Genomic DNA, 22,212 nt, shown 5'->3' with positions numbered 1-22,212 from the left:
GCTCGGCTGGAGCAGTGACACCGGCGCTTTGCCATCTCTGACCGGTGCTGAGCGAGCGACCAGTTCCAGAGGACGCTGAGAAGCAGGAGGGTTCAGAGCAGAACCATGAGCAGTGCCCTCCTTGTTCCCCATTGATTTCCAGGCTCAGCAGCTCACAGGGTCTGGCCCAGCTCAGAGACTCTCAGCCTGGGGAACAGTGTCCCACAAGGGAAGAGCTGGGAGCCCCATTGCTGGAACCTTTCCAAAAACACTGGAGATGGCTCTGGAGAAGCCCCTGCCCGGTCGGAGAGTGAGGGGCTCTTGGGGGCTGTTTGCAAATGAAATCCCCCTTTGGAGATACTCTCTCCCCCTGTTTCTGCCTCTCCCCAGACAGACAGGGGAAGCCACCGAGGAACCCGAATGCCACTCACTTGCTCTCGGTGATGGGATGATGGATGGCGGATGTTCAGGGTCAGCAGACGTCCCTCGCCCTCCTCCTCACTCCCCAAGCCCAAGGCAGGCTGGAGAGGGTGGTGACCTCAGGAGTTACCCTGCCCAGCCAGCAGGCAGGGTGATGACACTCGGGCGATTGACTGGCTGTGAAAACAAGAGTCTGTCTGATTGCCAAGGGACGGAGAAACTCAGCCAGCAGCAGGGGGGTGCAGAACACTGCCCTAGGGCGGAGGTGACAGCGCCTCCAGGATCCTGACATCCCAGCACTTTACACACCTTCCTGGAGCCTCCCAACCCCCCTGGGCTGTAGCGATGGGACCCCAACCCTACTGATGACAAACGGGCCTCAGCTACCGGCTCAGGGTCACACCGAGTGTCAGAGCCATGGATGGGCCCCTTCACTAACCACTGCCGCACACTCCCTCCACAGCTGGCAATTGTAACCAGGCCCTAATGTCCGGTCCCCCTGCCTTTGAGAGGGAGTGTCACTCCTGCTTCCATTGCTGCCTCTTGATCTGTGGGACTTTGGGCAAGTTGCTCCCCCTCTCTATGGCTCTCTGGGACTCACATCCCTGAATGGGCTTTAAAAAAGACAATGGTTAAAGTTTGGCCCCAACTAGTTCTTGTTTCTCGAGACTAGCCATTTTAGCAAAGTTTAGAATTCTTGACGTTCAACACCTGGAAAGATCCCTTTCTCCTTCGCAGACGGCCTTAACATCCCTTATCTCACCCAGGCTCCCTGCTGCCTGGACTTAGAGAATTGACCCTATTCCCATTGGACCTACCCAAGGTGTCACACAGCAAAGCGGTGAAAGAGCCAGAAAGAGAAGACAACAGTCCTGACTCCTGTTCTAACTAACAGACAACAACCGCCCCGGAGGCAGGGATAGAACCCAGGAAATCAGGTGTGAACATTTTCATGGAAACCGTTTTCTGTCTGAAAATCCATTCAGATGAAACCACTTTATTTCTTGAAATCATAGCAAGTAGGATGAAAATTCTTTGCAAAAATATTTGTTCGAAAACAAGAGCATCTCCTGTTCATCACAGTGCATTAAACTGTCTCTTCGTACACAAAGGGGAGACGCTATGATCTAGTAAATTAGATGAGATGCTTCAGTCTGAGCTAAATCGTCGCTGCTCTTAACAATTTCAAAAGAATAAAATACAAATCCATTACTCCTTGTTCTGTCATCACTGAGAATAGTCTAGATCCATCCTCTTTGGAACCCCTTTCAGGTATCAAATCCCCCCTCATTCTTCTCTTCCGTAGACTAAACAATCCCAATTCCCTCAGCCTCTCCTCATAAGTCATGTGTTCCAGTCCCCTTATCATTTTTGTTGCCCTCCACTGGACTCTTTCCAATTTTTCCACATCCTTCTTGTAGTGTGGGGCCCAAAACTGGACACAGTACTCCAGATGAGGCCTCACCAATGTCGAATAGAGGGGAACGATCACGTCCCTCGATCTGCTGGCAATGCCCCTACTTATACATCCCAAAATGCAATTGGCCTTCATGGCAACAAGGGCACACTGTTGACTCATATCCAGCTTCTCGTCCACTGTCACCCCTAGGTCCTTTTCTGCAGAACTGCTGCCGAGCCATTCGGTCCCTAGTCTGTAGCGGTGCATGGGGTTCTTCCGTCCTAAGTGCAGGACTCTGCACTTGTCCTTGTTGAACCTCATCAGATTTCTTTTGGCCCAATCCTCTAATTTGTCTAGGTCCCTCTGTATCCTATCCCTACCCTCCAGCATATCTACCTCTCCTCCCAGTTTAGTGTCATCTGCAAACTTGCTGAGGGTGCAATCCACACCATCCTCCAGATCATTTATGAAGATATTGAACAAAACCGGACCCAGGACCGACCCTTGGGGCACTCCACTTGATACCGGCTGCCAACTAGACATGGAGCCATTGATCACTACCCGTTGAGCCCGACAATCTAGCCAACTTTCTATCCACCTTATAGTCCATTCATCCAGCCCATACTTCTTTAACTTGCTGGCAAGAATACTGTGGGAGACCGTGTCAAAAGCTTTGCTAAAGTCAAGGAACAAACACGTCCACCGCTTTCCCCTCATCCACAGAGCCAGTTATCTCGTCATAGAAGGCAATTAGATTAGTCAGGCATGACTTGCCCTTGGTGAATCCATGCTGACTGTTCCTGATCACTTTCCTCTCCTCTAAGTGCTTCAGAATTGATTCCTTGAGGACCTGCTCCATGATTTTTCCAGGGACTGAGGTGAGGCTGACTGGCCTGTAGTTCCCAGGATCCTCCTCCTTCCCTCTTTTAAAGATGGGCACTACATTAGCCTTTTTCCAGTCGTCCGGGACTTCCCCCGATTGCCATGAGTTTTCAAAGATAATGGCCAATGGCTCTGCAATCACATCTGCCAACTCCTTTAGCACTCTTGGATGCAGCGCATCCGGCCCCATGGACTTGTACTCGTCCAGCTTTTCTAAATAGTCCCGAACCACTTCTTTCTCCACAGAGGGCTTGTCACCTCCTCCCCATGCTGTGCTGCCCAGTGCAGTAGTCTGGGAGCTGACCTTGTTCGTGAAGACAGAGGCAAAAAAGCATTGAGTACTTTAGCTTTTTCCACATCCTCTGTCACTAGGTCGCCTCCATCATTCAGTAAGGGGCCCACACTTTCCTTGACTTCCTTCTTGTTGCTAACATACCTGAAGAAACCCTTCTTGTTACTCTTAACATCTCTTGCTAGCTGCAACTCCAGGTGTGATTTGGCCTTCCTGATTTCACTCCTGCATCCCCGAGCAATATCTTTATACTCTTCCCTGGCCATTTGTCCAATCTTCCACTTCTTGTAAGCTTCTTTTTTGTGTTCAAGATCAGCAAGGATTTCACTGTTAAGCCAAGCTGGTCGCCTGCCATATTTACTATTCTTTCTACACATCGGGATGGTTTGTCCCTGTGACCTCAATAAAGATTCTTTAAAATACAGCCAGCTCTCCTGGACTCCTTTCCCCCTCATGTTATTCTCCCAGGGGATCCTGCCCATCAGTTCCCTGAGGGAGTCAAAGTCTGCTTTTCTGAAGTCCAGGGTCTGTATTCTGCTGCTCTCCTTTCTTCCCTGTGTCACGATCCTGAACTCAACCATCTCATGGTCACTGCCTCCCAGGTTCCCATCCACTTTTGCTTCCCCTACTAATTCTTCCTGGTTTGTGAGCAGCAGGTCAAGAAGAGCTCTGCCCCTAGTTGGTTCCTCCAGCACTTGCACCACGAAATTGTCCCCTACCCTTTCCAAAAACTTCTTGGATTGTCTGTGCACTGCTGTATTGCTCTCCCAGCAGATATCACGGTGATTGAAGTCTCCCATGAGAACCAGGGCCTGCGATCTAGTAACTTCCGTGAGTTGCCAGAAGAAAGCCTCGTCCACTTCATCCCCCTGGTCCGGTGGTCTATAGCAGACTCCCACCACGACATCACCCTTGTTGCTCACACTTCTAAACTTAATCCAGAGACACTTAGGTTTTTCTGCAGTTTCATACTTGAGCTCTGAGCAGTCATACTGCTCTCTTACATACAATGCAACTCCCCCACCTTTTCTGCCCTGCCTGTCCTTCCTGAACAGTTTATATCCATCCATGACAGTACTCCAGTCATGTGAGTTATCCCACCAAGTCTCTGTTATTCCAATCACATCATAATTCCTTGACCGTGCTAGGACTTCCAGTTCTCCCTGCTTGTTTCCCAGGCTTCTTGCATTTGTGTATAGGCCCTTGAGATAACTCAATGATCGTCCCTCTTTCTCAGTATGAGGGAGGAGCCCTGCCTCTCGCACGCTCCTGCTTCCTCCCGGTATCCCACTTCCCCACTTACCTCAGAGCTTTGCTCTCCTTCCCCCGATTAACCTAGTTTAAAGCCCTCCTCACTAGGTTAGCCAGCCTGCTTGCGAAGATGCTCTTCCCTCTCTTCCTTAGGTGGAGCCCGTCTCTGCCTAGCACTCCTCCTTCTTGGAACACCATCCCATGGGCAAAGAATCCAAAGCCTTCTCTCCGACACCACCTGCGTAGCCATTCGTTGAGTTCCACGATTCGACGGTCTCTACCGAGGTCTTTTCCTTCCACGGGGAGGATGGACAAGAAGACCACTTGCGCCTCAAACTCCTTTATCCTTCTTCCCAGAGCCACGTAGTCCGCAGTGATCCGCTCAAGGTCATTCTTGGCAGTATCATTGGTGCCCACGTGGAGAAAGTGATTCAAAAATAAAGGAAATTGCTCTTGATGTTCTATTTTGGGGGGGGAGGGATAGCTCAGTGGTTTGAGCATTGACCTGCTAAACCCAGGGTTATGAGTTCAATCCTTGAGGGGGCCATTTGGGATCTGGGGCAAAAATTGGGGATTGGCCCTGCTTTGAGCAGGGAGTTGTACTAGATGACTTCCTGAGGTCTTTTCCAACCCTGATATTCTATGACACCATCCGAGCCCATCCTGGCTAATAGCCATTGATGGACCTATTCTCCCTATACTTATCTAGTTCTTTTCTGAACCCAATTATAGCCTTGACCTTTACAGCATCCTCTGGCAAAGAGTTGCACAGGTTGACTGTGCGTTGTGTGAAGAAACACTTCCTTTTGATTGTTTTAAACCTGCTGCCTAGTAATTTCATTGGTTGACCCCTAGTTCTTGTGTTACCAGAAGGAATAAATAGCACTTCCTTATTTACTTTCTCCATGCCAGTCATGATTTTATAGACCTTTATCATATCCCCCCTTAGCTGTCTCTTTTCCAAGCTGAAAAGTCCCAGTCTTATTCATCGCTCCGCATATGGAAGCCATTCCATACCCCTAATCACTTTTTTTGCCCAATTTTTGTTGCTTTTTTCTGTACGTTTTCCAATTCAAATAAATATTTTTTGCTAAGGGGTGACCAGATCTGCACGCAGTGTAGTTACTGGAAAGGATTCCATGGCTGTCTCACTGAAGGAGGTGCAAAGGAGTAGCTAGAGATGTGGGCACAGAACTTCAGCCACAGGTCTTTAGATGTTGCTGTCTATATGGCTCATGTGCCAGATATGTCTAGAAACATGGAGAAAGAATTGGTGCTTTGCACTGGAGCGGGTCAGGAACCAGAATGTCCTTTTTGTGAGAAATTCCATTTTTATTTTTTGTACTGAATCAGAATGAAAAAAAAACCATCCTGCAATGGTAAACAAAAATTAATAATTTGGGGTGAATTGAAACGTTTCATTTCAATAAAATTGTAGAGTTCTATTCTGATTTTGACTTTTTCATTGTATATTAGAATCGATAATGTAATGTAAAATACACTTTGAGACAAAGTTGTTTCAAACTGAAAAACCAAAGGGAACTGTCATGGAGTCACCAGGCGATGCTCTGGAACTGCTCCCTAACGAAGCCAGTCAGGACTCTGAGGGAGCCTCCTCTCTGTGAGCAGACTGTCTCCAGGGCAAGCGGCTCACACAGCTTCCACCTTCCTGGGTCTGACCGCGGAGCATTCAGCATCCACTACCACACCGTGTGCTTCCCACAGCAAGTCCACACAGGCAGGGCTCCTGGGGAAGCCAGAGGGTCCTGCACCCCAATTCCACAGTCACACGTGACTCTCAGCCAGCCAGTAAAACAGAAGGTTTATTAGACAACAGGAACATGGTCTAAAACAGAGCTTGTAGTTACAGAGACGAGGACCCCTCAGCTAGGTCCCTCTTCGGGGAACAGGGAGGCCAGAGCCCCATCTGGCCCTCCCTCTATTTCCCCATGGGGGCAGGGAGGCCAGAGCCCCAGCTGGCCCTCCCTCCATTTCCCCAGCCAGCTCTAAACTGAAACTCTCTCCAGCAGTCTCCCCCAGCCTCTCCCGCCCCCTCCCCCCATGGCTCCTCCTCCAGCCTTTGTCTCTTTCCCAGGCCAGGAGGTCACCTGATCTCTTTGTTCTCTAACACCTTCAGTTGGCACCTTTGCAGAGGAGGGTCCCAGGCCATCAGTTGCCAGGAGACAGGGTGTCGGCCAGTTTCTGTGCAGACCCCTGCACACACCTGCCCTCTAGGGCTCTGCAACAATCATACACCTTTTCCCCACCACCTAGATACTTAAGAACTTCATAGGGGAAACTGAGGCACCCACACAGTATTCAGAGAAAACATTAAGAACATTCCCACTTTGTCACAGTAACATTTTAACTTTGTGACCCAAGGTGCCTGGGGCAGCCCACGGTGAAAATGCCACGGTCAGGGCAGGTTGCAAAAGGAGAGCAGATTCTTCCATAACTGGTGGTTAACACTGAAATTAGACTCACCAACCAGTCACAAACTGTGCTCCTGATCCCCCATACTGGTTAGCAAGAAGCTGAAAAAAAAGAAATCACACAGCCCCCTTTGTTGCATTCCAGTTCTCTGTCTCCCAATCAGTACCTAGGTCCAGTACAGTGTGAAGTTATTTGAAACTCTGCTCACATATACCAAATGTTCTTCTGATCCCCACCAGCCACATTATCAAGTCAATATTAATTTGGATCTTCCCCATAAGACCACACTGCCAGCCAATCCTTTAGTGTCTAAAACTAAAGGTTTATTATAAAAGAAAAGGCAAGCACAAGGAGAGACTTGTTAAATGGTAAAGCAATCACCAATCAGATACACCCATAAGACTTCAAAGTCCATATAGCAGGTTCTTAGCAGTATTGAGTTTGCTGGCTTGAGAATCCCTGTGGAACATGTCCAAAGCTTGGATGGGTCATTCAGTCCTTTGTTCAATGCTTCAGTTTGTAGAGAAGTTGCTCCAGAGGTAGGAAGCAGAATTATTAAAGACAAAATTGAGATGATGCAGCTGTTTTTTATATTCTTTTTGTCATGTGTCTTGTACTTCCTTTGTCCCAAACACAAGCTTCACAGCACATGGCATGAAAAAGCCTTAGGCCTTGTCTACACTTGCACATTAGAGTGCATTAAATCAGCCCTAGGCACCCTAACTCCTCAGGGGTCCACACTGGCAAGGCACGTAGAGCGCTCCTGGTAATCCACCTCCACGAGAAGCATAGAGCTTGCTGCGCCCGGGCTGGAGCGCCGTGGTACCAGTGTGGATGCCCTGCTCTATTAATGCGCTCTGATCGGCCTCCAGGACGCGTCCCACAATGCCTCTTCTAGACACTCTGGTCATCAGTTTGAATTCTACTGCCCTGCCCTCAGGTGACCAACCGTCAGACCCACCCTTTAAATTCTCTGGGAATTTTGAAAGTCCCCTTCCTGTTTGCTCAGCGCATCTTTCCAGGTGACCATGTCTCCACGCGCCAGGCGATCACCAGCATGGAGTAATGCCGAGGTGTTGAATCTCATCAGCGTTTGGGGAGAGGAGGCTGTCCAGTCTCAGCTGCGCTCCAGCCGTAGGAATTACGATACCTTCAGGCAGATATCAAGGGTCATGGCCCCTTTCCATCATGGTAGTCGATGCTAGCCATGGTACTGAGGACATACTCCACCGACTTAATGTGCTTAGTGGGGACACACACAATCGACTGTATAAAATCTCTTCTGAAAAATCGACTTCTATAAAATCAACCTAATTTTGTAGTGCAGACATACCCTCACTCTCTGACTCTCGGAATGCCTATCCAGCTCTTGCCCTCATAGTTTTTGCTGACAGATACTGGTCATTTTTCTTGTTCAAAGAAGAAGCAAATCTGACGTGAAAGGAAAATCAGTAAGGATTATTTTGGCAAACTATCATTTGTCTTTTGAAGTCGCCAAGAAATCTGAACTACATCCTGTCAAACTAATTTAATATCAAAATACGTGACAGAGCAGCCTTCACCAAAGAGAAAAACCCCATAGTCCAGGGTGGGATAAAAAACCACTTTCCCGTTCATGAAATGAAATCCTAAAAAATCCTAAAACTGAAAATCTTGGGAACAAATTTTCCCATTTCCTGCTCAGCAGGCTAAAGCTGCTTTACTCCGCACCGCAGTGTTATTTGGCTGGGTTATTGACAAAAGTTTTAGCATCATCATCATAAAAGAAAGAGGGGAAAAAAGACAACCAAAAACTTCCTATCTACAAATGATCTGGATTTGGCTGGAAAAACTCCAGATGCCACTTTACCAATAGATGGAGGCTGAGATTGAAGCTCAAACTGTGCTTTGGGGTTCACTTGAATTCCCCCTTCAGGAATTTGACATTTTCTTCTCCAGCCCTCAGAGGCATGCTTGAGGATCAAAGAAATCAAAGCCTGATTCCTAAGCATGATGGGAAAAGAACACTGTGGTAAATGACACACATGAAGGTGGAGGGGTAGAAAGGGAAAAGGATAAACTCTCCACAGCTTGGGCAGAGGCTGCTCTGTGAGAGAAGACATGTGAGGTCAATGGGGGCAGGAGGGAATCCCCCAGACTCACCCCGTCCCCCTCTGTAGCCAGACAGCCAGCCCCCCCCCCCCCCCCCAGACCAGCATTGCTGGGAACACAAGGGAGCCAAAACAACAGGGCACTTAACATAAATTCCAGCACAGCCTTTGAAGCTGTGAGAAGCACAGGTGTGCTGCTACAATGTGCCTCTGGGAACATATACAACGATTAGGCTCACAGCAGACAGAGAAGCTGTGACAGACATGGCTCTTAGCCCCTACTAAATAGCATGATGCACACACCCCAACATCCTAGGTGGGAAAATATTTACCCTAATAAAAGGAATGTCCAGTAGTCGAAACTTATTGTTTCTCTCCCTTGCAAGTGTAAACTACTCTTGCGAGAGCTGGCGTCGCCCAGACAGACCAGCCCCAATTTGGCATAAGAAAGGAGAAAGAGAATAAAGGAGTACAGAGGTATAAGTATGGGACCTACAGCACCATGATTTTTGAGTGCTTTTCACTATCTATCTGCTGGTCAGATAAGTGACAGCCTCCCAAGGCTTCTGCAGCTAAGAGGGTCCCTAAGCCTTGTCCCTTATTCGTCTTTCCACGGAATTGAGTGACCGATCCTGGCTTGGCACCGCTGGAATCGAGAGATGCAAGGAGGGTAAGAAGCACCCACACCTGATCTCCTATCTTTAGTATACACATATTTTGAAATAGAGCTCTATACTTGGTTTTCTTTCTTTGGGATTGTGGCTTCAGTTTTGTAACTTGTTTGTGTGTGTAACATCTCTACATTTAAATAAGTAGGCACTAGCAATTTTGTAACCACATGATTAGAATCTAGTTTAATAAATTTTGGTAACCATTTGTGCATAAGCCTGACTTGTTTCTCTGGTTTACTGTAAAGCAGCCAACACAATTAAAGAACCTCAGCCGTTTTGGCTATAAAGCCTGGCCATTAGGTGAGAGTACTAAGAGCCTAGCGTTGAGTTGTGCCGCCTCCACGGGGCAAACTCTTGGGGCACCTGTCAGTCAATCCTGACTGCCCGCTGCGAAGGAGCTCTGAGCTCTAGCAGTTAAAGTCACGGGTGTGGAGAGGCTCTTAGTGCTGCCATTGGGGCACCTGTCAGTCAGTGTTGACTGCCCGCTGCGAAGGAACTCTGAGCTCTAGCAGTTAAAGTCACGGGTGTTTAGGACCTTGGGGCATCCGTCAGCCTAGCCCGGGCTGCCCGCCGCGAAGGGACAGTGCGTCCTAGCGGTTAAAGTCACGGATGGTATAAAACGGGCATAGCTGGCACCTCACCAAACATCCCTGGCCATCGGCTAACACCCTCATATAACACATATGTTAAAAAACCAAATTATTTTACTAGCCGTGCTCCAGCCTTTTTTAGAATCTATTGAATTCTGATGTATAAGGGAGAAATAGCAAAAAAAGAAAACTTAAATACTTTTCAGCATAACCTGGAGCAGCGTGAGGATGTCTGGGAATGAGACAATCTCACTCCAAAGGGGGTACTTTTAGTGACTCAAACAATCACTTTGCTAATGGGGGATTGGAATAAACTGCTCAGGGTCAGTCTACACTAGAAAAAGGGGTGGAGGAACAAAGGAGACACACTAGCTAATGCCAACCACTTTTCCTGCCCTAGACAGACACTCGGAGGCTGATATCACTCCCCATTTATTCCCTCTCTGGAAGGCACAGATTTGTCTCAGGTCACCCCACAAGCTGCTGGCAGAGCTGGGAACAGAGCTTAGGTCTCCTGAGTCCCAGGCCAGTGCTCTATCCACTAGGCAACGCTGCTTCCCTCTCAGAGGCTGATGCTGCTGTAGCGGAGGTGGGAAACCCAGGTTTCCAACAAAAGGCCCTGTGGGAATCAGTCTCTGCTAATGATGCTGTCTGAATGCAGCGGGGGCAGGGAGAAGGCGCAGAGGGGGAGAGTGAGGAGAGGCAGCACCTCTCTACCCCTGTGCTCTCCCTCGCCTCTTATCCCATCATCCCCAAACACTCGACAGCCCAGCACCCAGCTCCCCCTGCTTCCCAGCGCCACCAGCCCCAACCATTCAATCCCCAGTTTCCTCCCCACAACCCATCAGCCTGGTCCCTTAATAGATGATCCCCCAGAACACAGCACCCTGCGAAATTTGGGGAGAGGAGGAGTTACCAGCCCCTAGAGACATTCACCCTGCAGGGAACAACTCCAGGTAAGTGGGGGAGCCCAGCCCAGGGGCTGGTGGAAGATGGGGGATGGGGACAGGTTTCTAGAGTGAATATGGGGCCTCGCCCAAGTGTCCTTTCCCGCATCTCCATGGCAGGGGGATCCCGGCTGGGAGGGGAAGGGAGAGGGGGGAACTTCAGCCGCAGAGGAGAGGCTGGAGGAGTTTCTCTCTCTCTCTTCCCCCACCTGTGGCCCATTAGCTCAGCAGTCAGGGCTGCAGCAGGGAGGAGGGGCTGATTGGGGCTTCTTCACCTCTGCCTGGGGTTTGCTTAGACCAGCCAGAGCCAGAGGGTCACTGACCAGCTGATGCTTGGCTACTGCTGGATCCTCACCCCAGTGATGGGCAGCTGCATCCTTGGGAGCCAAATGCCCCGGATGTGTGTGGGAACGAGGAAATGGGTTTCTCACCATGGCCAGCCCCAGTCAGGGCCCTGAGAGAATTTCCCGGTTGTGTGGAGGAGTCTCTGATGTCCAGCACGGTGTTAGCTCCACTTGGAGCATTTTCCACGCTGACAACATCTCAGAGGTTTCTTCCCTGTGCGGATTTGCGGATGCTTGATACTCCGGGAGCACCAAATGAACCTTCCCCACATTCCATGTCTCTCTGTTGTGTGGCTCACTGAAGTGTGAAGTCAAATTGAATCTTTTCCTGCAGTCAAGTAATTCCTAGGGTCTCTCGGCCTTGTGGATTCTCTCATGTTTGGTAAATGCTGAGCTCTTATTGAAGCTTTTCCCACAGTCAAGGCATTTATAATGCGTCTCTCTGATGTGGATTCTCCCATGTTTAGAAAGGTTTGAGCAGTGCCTGAAAGTTTTCCCACAGTCGAGGCATTTATAGGGTCTTTCTCCCGTGTGGATTCTCCTATGTTTAGTAAGGGATGAACTTTCCTTAAAACTTTTCCCACACTCAAGACATCCATAAGGTCTCTCTCCTGTGTGGGTTCGCTGATGTGTAATAAGTGCTGAGCTCTTACTAAAACTTTTCCCACACTCACAGCATTTGAAAGGTCTCTCTCCTGTGTGCACTCGCTGGTGTACCATAAGCCTTGACTTGTGCATGAAGCTTTTCCCACAGTCAAAGCATTTATGGGGTCTCTCTCCTGTGTGGATTGCCTGATGTCTAGTGACTTTTATTCTGTCAATGAAACTTTTCCCACAGTTGAGGCATTTATATGTTCTATGTTCTCTCTGGTGTATACTAAGTTTTGACTTCTGAATGAAGCTTCTCCCACAGTCCAAGCATTTATGGGGTTTCTCTCTTGTGTGAGTTTTCTGATGTGTGTTAAGGGTTGATTGCACACTGAAACATTTCCCACACTGAGGGCATTTATAGGGTCTTTCTCCTGTGTGGATTCTCCTATGTTTAGCAAGGGATGAACTTTCCTTAAAACTTTTCCCACACTCACTGCACATAAAGGGTCTCTCTCCTGTGTGCAGTCTCTGGTGTACAATAAGCCTTGACTTATGTATGAAGCTTTTCCCGCAGTCAAAGCATTTATGGGGGCTCTCTCTTGTGTGGATTCTCTGATGACTAGTAAGTTTTATTCTGTCAATGAAACTTTTCCCACAGTCGAAGCATTTATAGGGCTTGTCTATAGTGTGGATTCTCTGATGCTTAGTAAGATTTGAGCGGTGACTGAAAGTTTTCCCACACTCACGGCATTTAAAGGGTCTCTCGCCTGTGTGTACTCTCTGGTGTATAATAAGTTGTGACTTATGAATGAAACTTTTCCAACAGTCTAAGCATTTATGGGGCTTCTCTCCTGTGTGGGTTCTGTGATGTGACATAAGATATGACCTCTGATTAAAACTTTTCTTACACTCAAGGCATTTAAAGGATTTCTCTCCTGTGTGCAGTCTCTGGTGTACAGTAAGACATCGCTTCCTACTGAAGCTTTTCCCACAGTCTAAGCATTTATAGGGTTTCTCTTCATTGTGACTTGTCTGCTGGACTGTGGTTTCCTTCGGCTCCTGACATCCTCCTCCATGTTCAGTGGATTTATCCATTTTCTTCCCGGGATGGTTTCCCAGCTGCATCTCTGATCCGTCTCGATCTCCCCAGGCATTTCCCTGTACCAAGCCCTGGGAAAAATTCCCTTCAGCTCTTCTCAAAAACCTCTCCTGCGGTTCCACTTGCTCAGGACCTTCCTGCTGCTGATTCTCCTCCTTGTTCTCACCCACTGTCCTATCACCTGCTGGGAGAGAGAGAATCCAGACAGGAGTCACTGCCTCTGCCAGGGAGAAGGGACCAAAAGGGGAATAGCAAAGAGGGAAAACACCACACAGTGACTGTTGGGGAGCTGGAGACATTGGATTCTGCCTCCACATCCCAATCAAACACTCCCAGGGAAGTAAAGTCAGGGAGGAAATTCCCAACAGCTAACAGGATGGGTGGGAAAACGTGACTGATATTTGCCTTGATGCTACAACACCTGCTGACTGCAGCCCTGACCTGGGTGAGATGGGGCAGAACTGGGGGCTCTCGCTCACGGCACGTTTTGGGAGTCCCAGCTTTTTCCTTCGCTCACCAGAGGGTTCTGTCTCAGTTTCCCTGACTCCTCACCTGTGTGGGTGCCTCTTGGGCTCCCACTTTCCTCGTCGGCCTGGAGATCTGGGACCCACGGCTCTTCCCCTCGTTCCAGCCGAGCGATCAGGTCAGGTTTGGGAATGGGGAATCCTGCTTAGGGAGTAAAATCAGGCAAGGTCAGGGCGCATGGAGTCTTGGTAAAATATCTGTCACAAGGAACATTCCTTGAGTTTAACCTGACCCTACATGGGACTGTGGTAACTCAGACCCCTTGGGAGCAGAAGAGATCTAGGTGTCTGGGGGGATCTTTTTACCCTCTCACTAGGAGGTCTCAGGGTAGATGTGCTCTGGGGGACTTGCTGACACACACACAGCTCAGGTGTTAAACTCCTGCCTATTTCCAAGCCTGCAGAACCTAGAGCCCTCCCCACAGATGGAGCAAGGTGAACGGTGTGTGAAGGAGAAATAATACAGACAGGGCAATACCCTGCTTCTGACCCCTTGACAGCTGGAGAGATGGGGATGAGTTAGTCTGTCCATTTCTGACTCCCGTGTTCCCTTAAATGGGGTATGGAGATGCAAGTCTCTCTCACACTGGCATAGGCGCCGACTTCCCCTCTTTTTCATGGGTGCTTGATCCCCCCTGTGTCCCCGGCCCTGCCCCCACTCCACCCATTCATGAGGCCCTGCCCCTTCCCCATCTCTTCCCACCCCTTCCTCACCCCCATTTCAACCCCTTTCCCAAAGTCCCCACCCCAACTCCTCCCCCTCCCTGCCCATATTCTAATTCCTTCCCCAAATCCCTGCCCCAGCCCTGCCTCTTCCCCTGAGTGTGCCACGTTCCTACTCCTCTCCCCCTCCCTGAGCATGCAAATAGCTGTTTGGCAGCGGCCGAGTGGGAAATGCTGGGAGATAGGTGCAGGAGTGTGGACGCGTGTGCTCGGGGGGGAAGAAGAAAAGGTAGGGCAGGGGAGCACCCACGGAGTCGGCACTGATGCACACTGGAGCTGTGGACTATGCGACCCTCCTCCTCCAATCTAACAGACCAGGGAAGAACCTGACCAGATTCAGACACGCAGACCCCACGGCTTCCATTAGTGAGGCCACAGGAATCCCTTACCCAGCGAGGTCACCATCACATAGTTCTCCTGCATGACGTCCCAGTAGAGGGCTCTCTGAGCGGGGTCCAGCAGAGCCCCCTGCCCCTCGGTGAAATACACAGCCACCTCCTCGAAGGTCACCGGCATCTGAAACATCAGTTCCCGCATTCAGCACCTGCAGCCCCAGCCGCAAATCCACTAGTGATGGGGGAGGAGGCCCAGAGGAGCAGAATCCCACCCCCACTTGGAGCAGCCAGGAGGCTTCAGGGGGTGGGAGAAGGTGAGAGCTCCTTGTCCCCCCCAGCACACGGAGCAGGGCAGGGTCTTCTCATTTCCCACACACCTGCCAGCCACAGGCCAAGACGGGAAGCAGAACTCTGAGCCGGGGACAGGGACAGGAATCCCGACAGCTTCCCTTCGTATTTCACAGCAGCCTCTGGCCAGTGGGTCAGGCTCCAGCACTGGGAGTCTGGTCACTTTTCCCAGCCCTGCCCAGGGGGGTGTTTCCCATTTCAGAAATGGGGGGAATGTTCCCCCCCCCCACCCGCCAATGGGCCTGTTCAGAAAATCAGGCTCCAAGTTGAACGTGCCCCAGCAGGTTTGTCAAACGTTGTCCCCTCCCTGCCTCCCCCTGTGTGTTTCCTGCCCCTCCCCCTCTACAGCAAATCCCCCCTGCAGCTCCCTGAAAATCCCCTACCTGAGCTGGCTCCTTCACAGCCATTTCCCTTCCCTGTCCCCTGGAAGAAGGGAGGATCTGGAGCAAAACGTGGACGTGATTCCTCAGCCTGTCAAGGTGAGAGGGGCGACGGGGGAGGTTTCAGAAGGGGCTTGAGTCCATTTCACACCCCAATTCCCCCCAGGCTCCCTCCCTGCAGACAGACACTCTGGGCTCTGCTACACTAGGAAAACCCTCAGTCACTTTATTACAACACAGACCCAGCCCCTCCCACCAGCACTGAACCTCCCAAGACACTTAACGCCCCACCCCCACCCCCGGGACAGAGTCTCTGAGACAAATGCTAGAGAAGAGCAGAATAAAATGAGCCACTTTGGGGGATTTCCCCTGATATCAGCCCCGAGGGCAGCGCGTCCCCCCAGCAGCGCGGGGATTCGGCCGGGGCAGGATCTGGATTTTCCTCTGTCAGTTCCTCCCCTTGTTCCCAGGAGAGTCAGGCTGCCCAGGGGGATGCAGGGAATGGATCCGGGCGGGTCCGGGAGCCTCCCTCCCCACTTCTTGCTCCTGCTGCCGCTTTCGCTTTCGTTCCCCTTCCTGTCTCCTTCCCTCTCCCCTCTGCCTGGGAGAACTGGGGACTGTCCCGTTCCCAGGGGCGTTCACTTTCCAGTGTGAGCCTGGCTGTGTCACTGAGGGCAGCAGCTCTGGGATCCGCAGGCACAGGGGGAGCCCCCTCCCCATCTGGTACAAACTCACCAGCAGGTCCCTGAAAGGGGCCTGTTGTGCAGAGTCACCTTCCTGCCCGGCCCCAGCCCTTTCCCCCGGGGTCTCTCCCAGTCACCTGCATGCTCTGGCTCAGGGGCTGGTGCCAGCAGAGCCCGGGGCTACCCTAGGAGCTGGTTCCAGCCACCGGAGAAAGTTGTCAGTCCGTCCCATCCCCCGTCTCGGACACAGAGGGTGGTTAATGAAGGTCTCTCCTTGGCACAGACCCCGCTGGGGAAGCAGCTGCTGCTCAGTCTGGGCCCCAGATCACACTGCAGGAGGCAGCATCAACCCAATATCATGCGTAAGGCTCCCTTAGAGTCATGGATATTTTTAGTAAAACTCAGGGACTGGTCACATGCTGTAAACAAAACTTGATGGCTCGTGACCTGTCCATGACTTGTACTGTACTGCTCACTAACTATTGGGAGTGCTGCAGGTGCTCGTGGGCGGGAGTGGCCCGGGGGGCACCACGGGTGCTGGGAGTTAGTGGCGGGGGGGGCTCCGCGGGTGCTCAGGGGGATGGTCTAGGGGGCGCTGTGGGTGCTTGGGTGGGAGCAGCCCAGGATCCCCGCTGGTGCTGGAGGGCGGGGTTGACAGGGCTTGCAGGCTTCCTACCTGGCTTCTCAGAAGCGGCGACATCTCCCTGCCTAAGCTTCTAGCTTCCATGACCTCCGTGACACACTCGCAGCCTTAATCATGAGCAGACAGAAATAGACACCAGCCTTCTCTGCCTTAGCAGTAACCAGTCCCCCAACCCCCCTTCTGAGGACAATTCAGCAGCTGCGGATTTCATTGGCCCACCTGGACTCACACCAGAACAGAACAGAACCAGGTTGAACCGATATGCTCAACTGACCTGGAACCAGACTCAAACCAGTATTTCCCCTCTTCCTCAGTGAATCTGAATTGAACTTGGAAAAAAAATGGCTACCTGTTGAAATGAAGTTTCAGCAGTTTTTCAGCTCAATATTTGACAAAATAAAATAAAACCTACTCTGATCTCACTCATGATAAAACAAGACAACAAAACAACACCCAGGCATGTGATCGCTACCAGTACGGCCTGTCCCAGTAGGAGAAGAGAAGGGGGCAGCCCACAGGAGCAGGGAGGGAGGGGGGAGAGAAGTGGGGCTCCCTGTCCCAGAAGTTAACATTAACTCTTCAAGCGCAAGGGAAAAGGCTGCTCAATTCTTCTTCCCCTTGGACAGGCCTCCTCTCACCCGTCCCCACCCCTTGGGGCAGCTCCTCCCTCCAACTGCCCCAGCTGAGGCAGGCCCCAGGCCCCAAATTCAGTTCCCCCACTGAAGCAAGCCACAGGGTTCACTCCCAACCCCCTCCCCCTTCTGCCACTGAACCCGAACCAAACCCCAATTCCACTCCTTGTGGCTCACAGTGACTCTGGTTGGACACCGAATCCTGAGCAGAAATCAGACCAGCCCCTGTTCAGTGCTGTCAACCCAGGAGACAGACCCCTCAAATAAGAAGATTGTTTTTAAACACAAACATGAAATTGGGAGCGGGGTGTGTGTGGCGATTCTGGGTGGACATTTGCCTGGTAAATTCTCAGCCCTCCTAGGTAAATCTTCTGCCCGCCCCCTATCTCTGGGTGATCAGCTTTTCTAAAGGCAAAAGTGGGACACATGCAGGAGCCCCGCCCCTCCTCTCCCTGAGGCCACGCCCCCTGCTCCACCTCTTTCCTCTGAGGCCCTGTCTCCTGGCCAGGCCAGAAGTCCAGCTGTAATAACACCTGCACAGGGAGCCTGGGCTACTGCAGGGAGCACCAGACCCTCCACCTGCCCTTGGCAGGGGGCTGGAGTGCCGATTAGGGTGACCGTATGTCTGATTTTGGACTGGAACACCCGCTTGAAAAGGGATCTTGGAGGCTCTAGTCAGCACCGCTAACCGGGCTGTAGACTGGTGCTGCGCAGCAGGGCTGGCTGGCTCCCTACAAGCCTCCGCGACATGCGGCTCAGGGGAAGCACCTGGTATGTCTGGCTCCTAGGCTTAGGGGCGGCCAGGGGGTTCTGCGTGCTGCCCCCACCTCCCGCCCGCAGACGCAGCTCCCAGTGCCCGGCTGGGTCAGGGCAAGGGACGAACTAGCCCCCCTCACAAGCACTCAGCAGGCGGCTGTTGAGGGGTCACGGCACGCACTTCTGCCTCCGCTGCCGGGCATCTTCTCCTCGTGTGGCTGGGCTCCAGTTGCGGCATGTGCCCTGCAGCGACCTCACAGTCTGTCGTCCCATCGCCAGCACCAGGAGTTCGAGGTATAGATCTTCGTCTCCGAGTGCTGGGAATGGGGCTGCTGGAGGGAAGGGCAGCACTTCAGGTGCGTGACTGACCCTGGTGCTTTCTTAAAGAGAGTGCGATGAGATCAGCATCAGGAGCTCCTGCTCTCCTGACACAGCCCAGGCAGGGAACATGACGTGTGTGCAGGGAGCCCCGACCTCGCTCCCCCTGCTCACAGCCCCCTAGGGGGGTGCGGGGCAAAGGAGCATCAGTCCAGTGGGGGAGCGAGCAGCAATGCCAGCTGCTCCATCCTTGCATCCAGGTCAGTTTCCCCATGTGGGTGCAGGAAGGGGATGCAGAGCTTAGGGGCACAGGAGGGGGGTAGGAGTTGGGGTGAAGGGGGCACAATGTAGAGGTTAGCGTGCAGGAGGGGGCAGGGTTAGGGACAAAGGGGGCTCAGTGCAGGGATTGGGGTGAAGGGAGGCAACTGGGGTGAGGGTGCTCCATGCCCACGGGGGCCAGAGGCACCAAAATGCAAGTTCACCCAGGGTGCCATTTTCCCTAAGGCCGGCCCTGACACAAGACTGCCTATCTCGGGGCCCTGTGGCCTGTGGGGACTCCTGTGCCAGCACCTCCCCCGTCGGGCCTGAGAAAGTGTGTGGAGAAAGATTTCAGAGTAGCAGCCATGTTAGTCTGTATTCGCAAGAAGAAAAGGAGGACTTGTGGCACCTTAGAGACTAACCAATATATTTGAGCACAAGCTTTCGTGAGCTACAGCTCACTTCATCGGATGCATCATCGGAAGGGGGGCGGGGCTGGACTTAGCAAGCTGGCAACCCCAGTGCCCCTAGCATCCCCCGGCCCCCCAGGGCAGGCGGAGAGTCTGGGACTCCCCACTGCAGACGGGGCAGCTCTTATTATGGCCTGGATCTAGCTTCTGGCTGGCCAGGGGGCAGGGAAGAGGAGGAGCAGGGGGCGGGGGCTCGAGGCCAAGGGGGGTCCCACCTCAGCCCCACCCCCAGGGAACAGGCTGGCGCTGCCCCGGAGCCTCGGGCAGGCGCAGAGCCCTGGCGCAGGGAATCCGGGACAAATGGTGCCCGGGAGTCCTTCAGCCCAGGACCGGGACTTGAACTCTGCACTTCAGGGCTGTGCTGCCCAGTTCGGGAGGGAGGTCACCCTGCCCATCCCCCACTGCTGGTTTGACCATTTGTAGAGGAACAAATCCCCACTGGCCGCTGGGCAGGGCAACCCCCTCACCCTCCCTTACCCCACGGGGCAGGGGAGCTGCCTTGTATCTCCCCACCCCTCCGCCGTCTCCCTGCCCCCGGGCTCTCCCTTCACCGGGCAGCTCTTTACACAGCCTCCCCTCCCCACATCCCCCCCTTTCCCTCCCAGAGCCCCCCCACACACACACACACGTCTTCCCTACATTCCAGCCTCGCTCGCGTCAGCCCCATAATCCCCGCTCTGTCCCCCGATCACCCTGCATCGCCCCAACCCCCCTTCAGTGCAACCACCGCCCCTGCCCCCGCATCGCCCTCCTGCCCCCGGCCTCACACATCCCTGTTCCCCCCTCTACCCCCCCGTTATCCGCACCCCCCGCCATTTTCAGCCCCTTCTCGGCTCCCCCCCCCCAGAACCCAGGTGTCACTGTCCCAGCCCGGCCCGGCCCGGCTGTCCCGCCCCGCACACACCGGGAGCTGCGGCAGCTTTCCCGGGCCCGGGGCAGGGAATCGCAGCCGGCTCCGCGGGGAGCAGCCCGGGGCCAAACCCGCCCCCTGCAGCCCGGGGGTGCCGGGGGGGAGCGGGTCTCTCTTACCTTCCCTCCGAGCGGGGCCCCCCGGGGCAGGGGCCGGGCCGGGAAGGGGCCCTGGCCGGGCTGGGGGCTCTGCCCTGGGAGAGGCTCCCGGGGAGCAGCGGGCAGGGCCCGGCTGGAGGTTCCCCTCTCCCGGCTGCAGCCCGGGCCCCCAGCACCAGCCGCCGGGGCTCGGGGATTTTGGACGCACAATCACCCCAGCGGCTGCGATTCACTTCCTGCTGGCTGGACTGACCCCAGCGATCCTCCCACCTAGGTGCTCCTGGGTCCTAGCGATAAACCCACCGTGCTGCGCCCCCCCCCCCCCGCCCCAGACCCTGCCCCCTGGGGCCCCACCTCCCTTGGGCACGGGCAGCTTCTCTCAGCCCTATGTAGGTGTCCTGCCTAGAAGCCGCAGGGTCACTGGGGGCACAGAAAAGAGACCTGCAGATCCCGGGGAGGGGGGAAGAAGGGGGGTTTCTAGAGAGATGGGGTTGTTCCAGAGAATCCAGGGGTGTCAGGGATGGGGAGTCAGGGATGCGCAGGTAACAGACTGGCACAGGGAGCAGTTGGTCAGAGCTGGTCTCTTGTCTCCACACCACATTCACTGGCTACCAGCCCTGGGCTGGAGCCACCAGCTCTGCTCCCCTCGCTCGGGTCATGAAGCTGTCTGTGTTTTGTCTCTGGGTTCTTCCTAGGGATCCCCTCTACCCCTCTCCCAGCTGGCTCCCCCATGTGGGCACAGACTCCAGCTCCCCGTCAGACACCTGGATGTCAACAGTAAAGCTCCTGTTGTTCTGGGTCAGGGACTAGTGCTTTGCCCATTCAGGATTGTCCCCTATTTCCCCCTCATCGTTTTCAATTGTCATCAAAATCATCCGCCTTCTCCTGGTGGCCGCCCAGACAATCCCCTGAAATGTTGGAATTGACCAGATGCAGCCATCGAAACAGACCAGTGCCACGGAGTTAAGTGCAGGGCCTCACTTTGCAAGGCCAAAAACAGATCAAGATATTAGATAGCACTCTTAGGTTATAGAGTCGCAGCCGTGTTAGTCTGTATTCTCAAAAAGAAAAGGAGGACTTGTGACACCTTAGAGACTAACCAAATTATTTGAGCATAAGCTTTCGTGAGCTACAGCTCACTTCATCACTCTTAGGTTATGGCTACTGATGCAGCTGCACCACTGTAAGCTCTCTAGTGTAGAGGTTCGCACTACAATTTTTTGGTAGCCTCAGAGCACTTTGAGTAACAGTTAATGTGATAGATGCCAAAATGTGCCAGCAATGCCCCTCTGCCATGTACATTGGCCAGACCGGACAGTCTCTACGCAAAAGAATAAATGGACACAAATCTGACATCAGGAATCATAACATTCAAAAACCAGTAGGAGAACACTTCAATCTCTCTGGTCACTCGATAACAGACCTAAAAGTGGCAATTCTTCAACAAAAAAACTCCAAAATCAGACTCCAACGTGAAGCTGCAGAACTGGAATGAATTTGCAAACTGGATACCATCAGATTAGACCTGAATAGAGACTGGGAGTGGTTGGGTCATTACAAAACCTAAACTTAACTTCGCCAATACTAATTTCTCCTGACTGTTACTCACACCTTCTTGTCAACTGTCTGTAATGGCCCACTTTCTTACCACTCCAAAAGTTATTTTTCCTCTCTTGGTATCCTGCTGTTGACTGATTTATGTCATTAGCCTGACCTCACACTTGGTAAAGCAACCCCCCATCCTTTCATATATTTATACCTGCTCCTGTATTTTCACTCCATGCATCCGGTTAAGTGGGTTCTAGCCCACGAAAGCTTATGCCGAAATAAATTTTGTTAGTCTCTAAGGTGCCACAAGGACCCCTCGTTGTTTTTGCTGATACAGACTAACACGGCTACCACTCTGAAACCTGTCACAAATAAGGTGCTTCACATGTTCTTGTCTTTTGTTAATTGTTGTTTCTTTTGCTTTTTTAGTTGCTTTGTATTTAAAAGATTTGCTAGCTAGTAAGTCTGCTTCTCTGAAAAGTGAGGTTCGTACTTTTGTTAATATCAGGTTTCATAGCAGCAGACTTGCTAGCAAATTGGGAGGCAGCGAAAAGTGATTAACAAACATACAAATACCACTTTGCACAGCAGACTTACA

At 52.4% G+C, this 22,212-nt stretch overlaps 1 protein-coding gene across 2 annotated transcripts; it reads right to left on the bottom strand.

Moving 5' to 3' along the window:
* Window positions 1-416: 416 nt before the first annotated feature.
* LOC141998436 (uncharacterized) lies at window positions 417-18,577 on the bottom strand. Of its 2 annotated transcripts, none has more exons than XM_074971264.1 (6): window positions 18,194-18,577; window positions 15,302-15,389; window positions 14,625-14,751; window positions 13,541-13,654; window positions 11,386-13,169; window positions 417-576 (listed from the first exon to the last, which is right to left on the bottom strand). In XM_074971264.1, exons 1-5 carry the CDS (start codon window positions 18,283-18,285, stop codon window positions 11,644-11,646), a joined length of 1,947 nt encoding a protein of 648 aa, XP_074827365.1. In that variant the 5' UTR covers window positions 18,286-18,577; the 3' UTR covers window positions 417-576; window positions 11,386-11,643. The 2 variants fall into 2 exon arrangements, with proteins under 2 accessions (XP_074827365.1, XP_074827367.1); XM_074971266.1 differs by lacking the exon at window positions 18,194-18,577 and adding an exon at window positions 16,899-17,131 and having other exon boundaries at window positions 11,386-13,172; window positions 13,541-13,657.
* Window positions 18,578-22,212: the final 3,635 nt, after the last annotated feature.

The sequence above is a fragment of the Natator depressus genome, chromosome 14 (assembly GCF_965152275.1).
Source record: "Natator depressus isolate rNatDep1 chromosome 14, rNatDep2.hap1, whole genome shotgun sequence".
Classification (NCBI taxonomy): domain Eukaryota; kingdom Metazoa; phylum Chordata; order Testudines; family Cheloniidae; genus Natator; species Natator depressus.
Note: the sequence above shows the minus strand (reverse complement) of the source record. Positions and strands in the feature narration are given on the sequence as shown.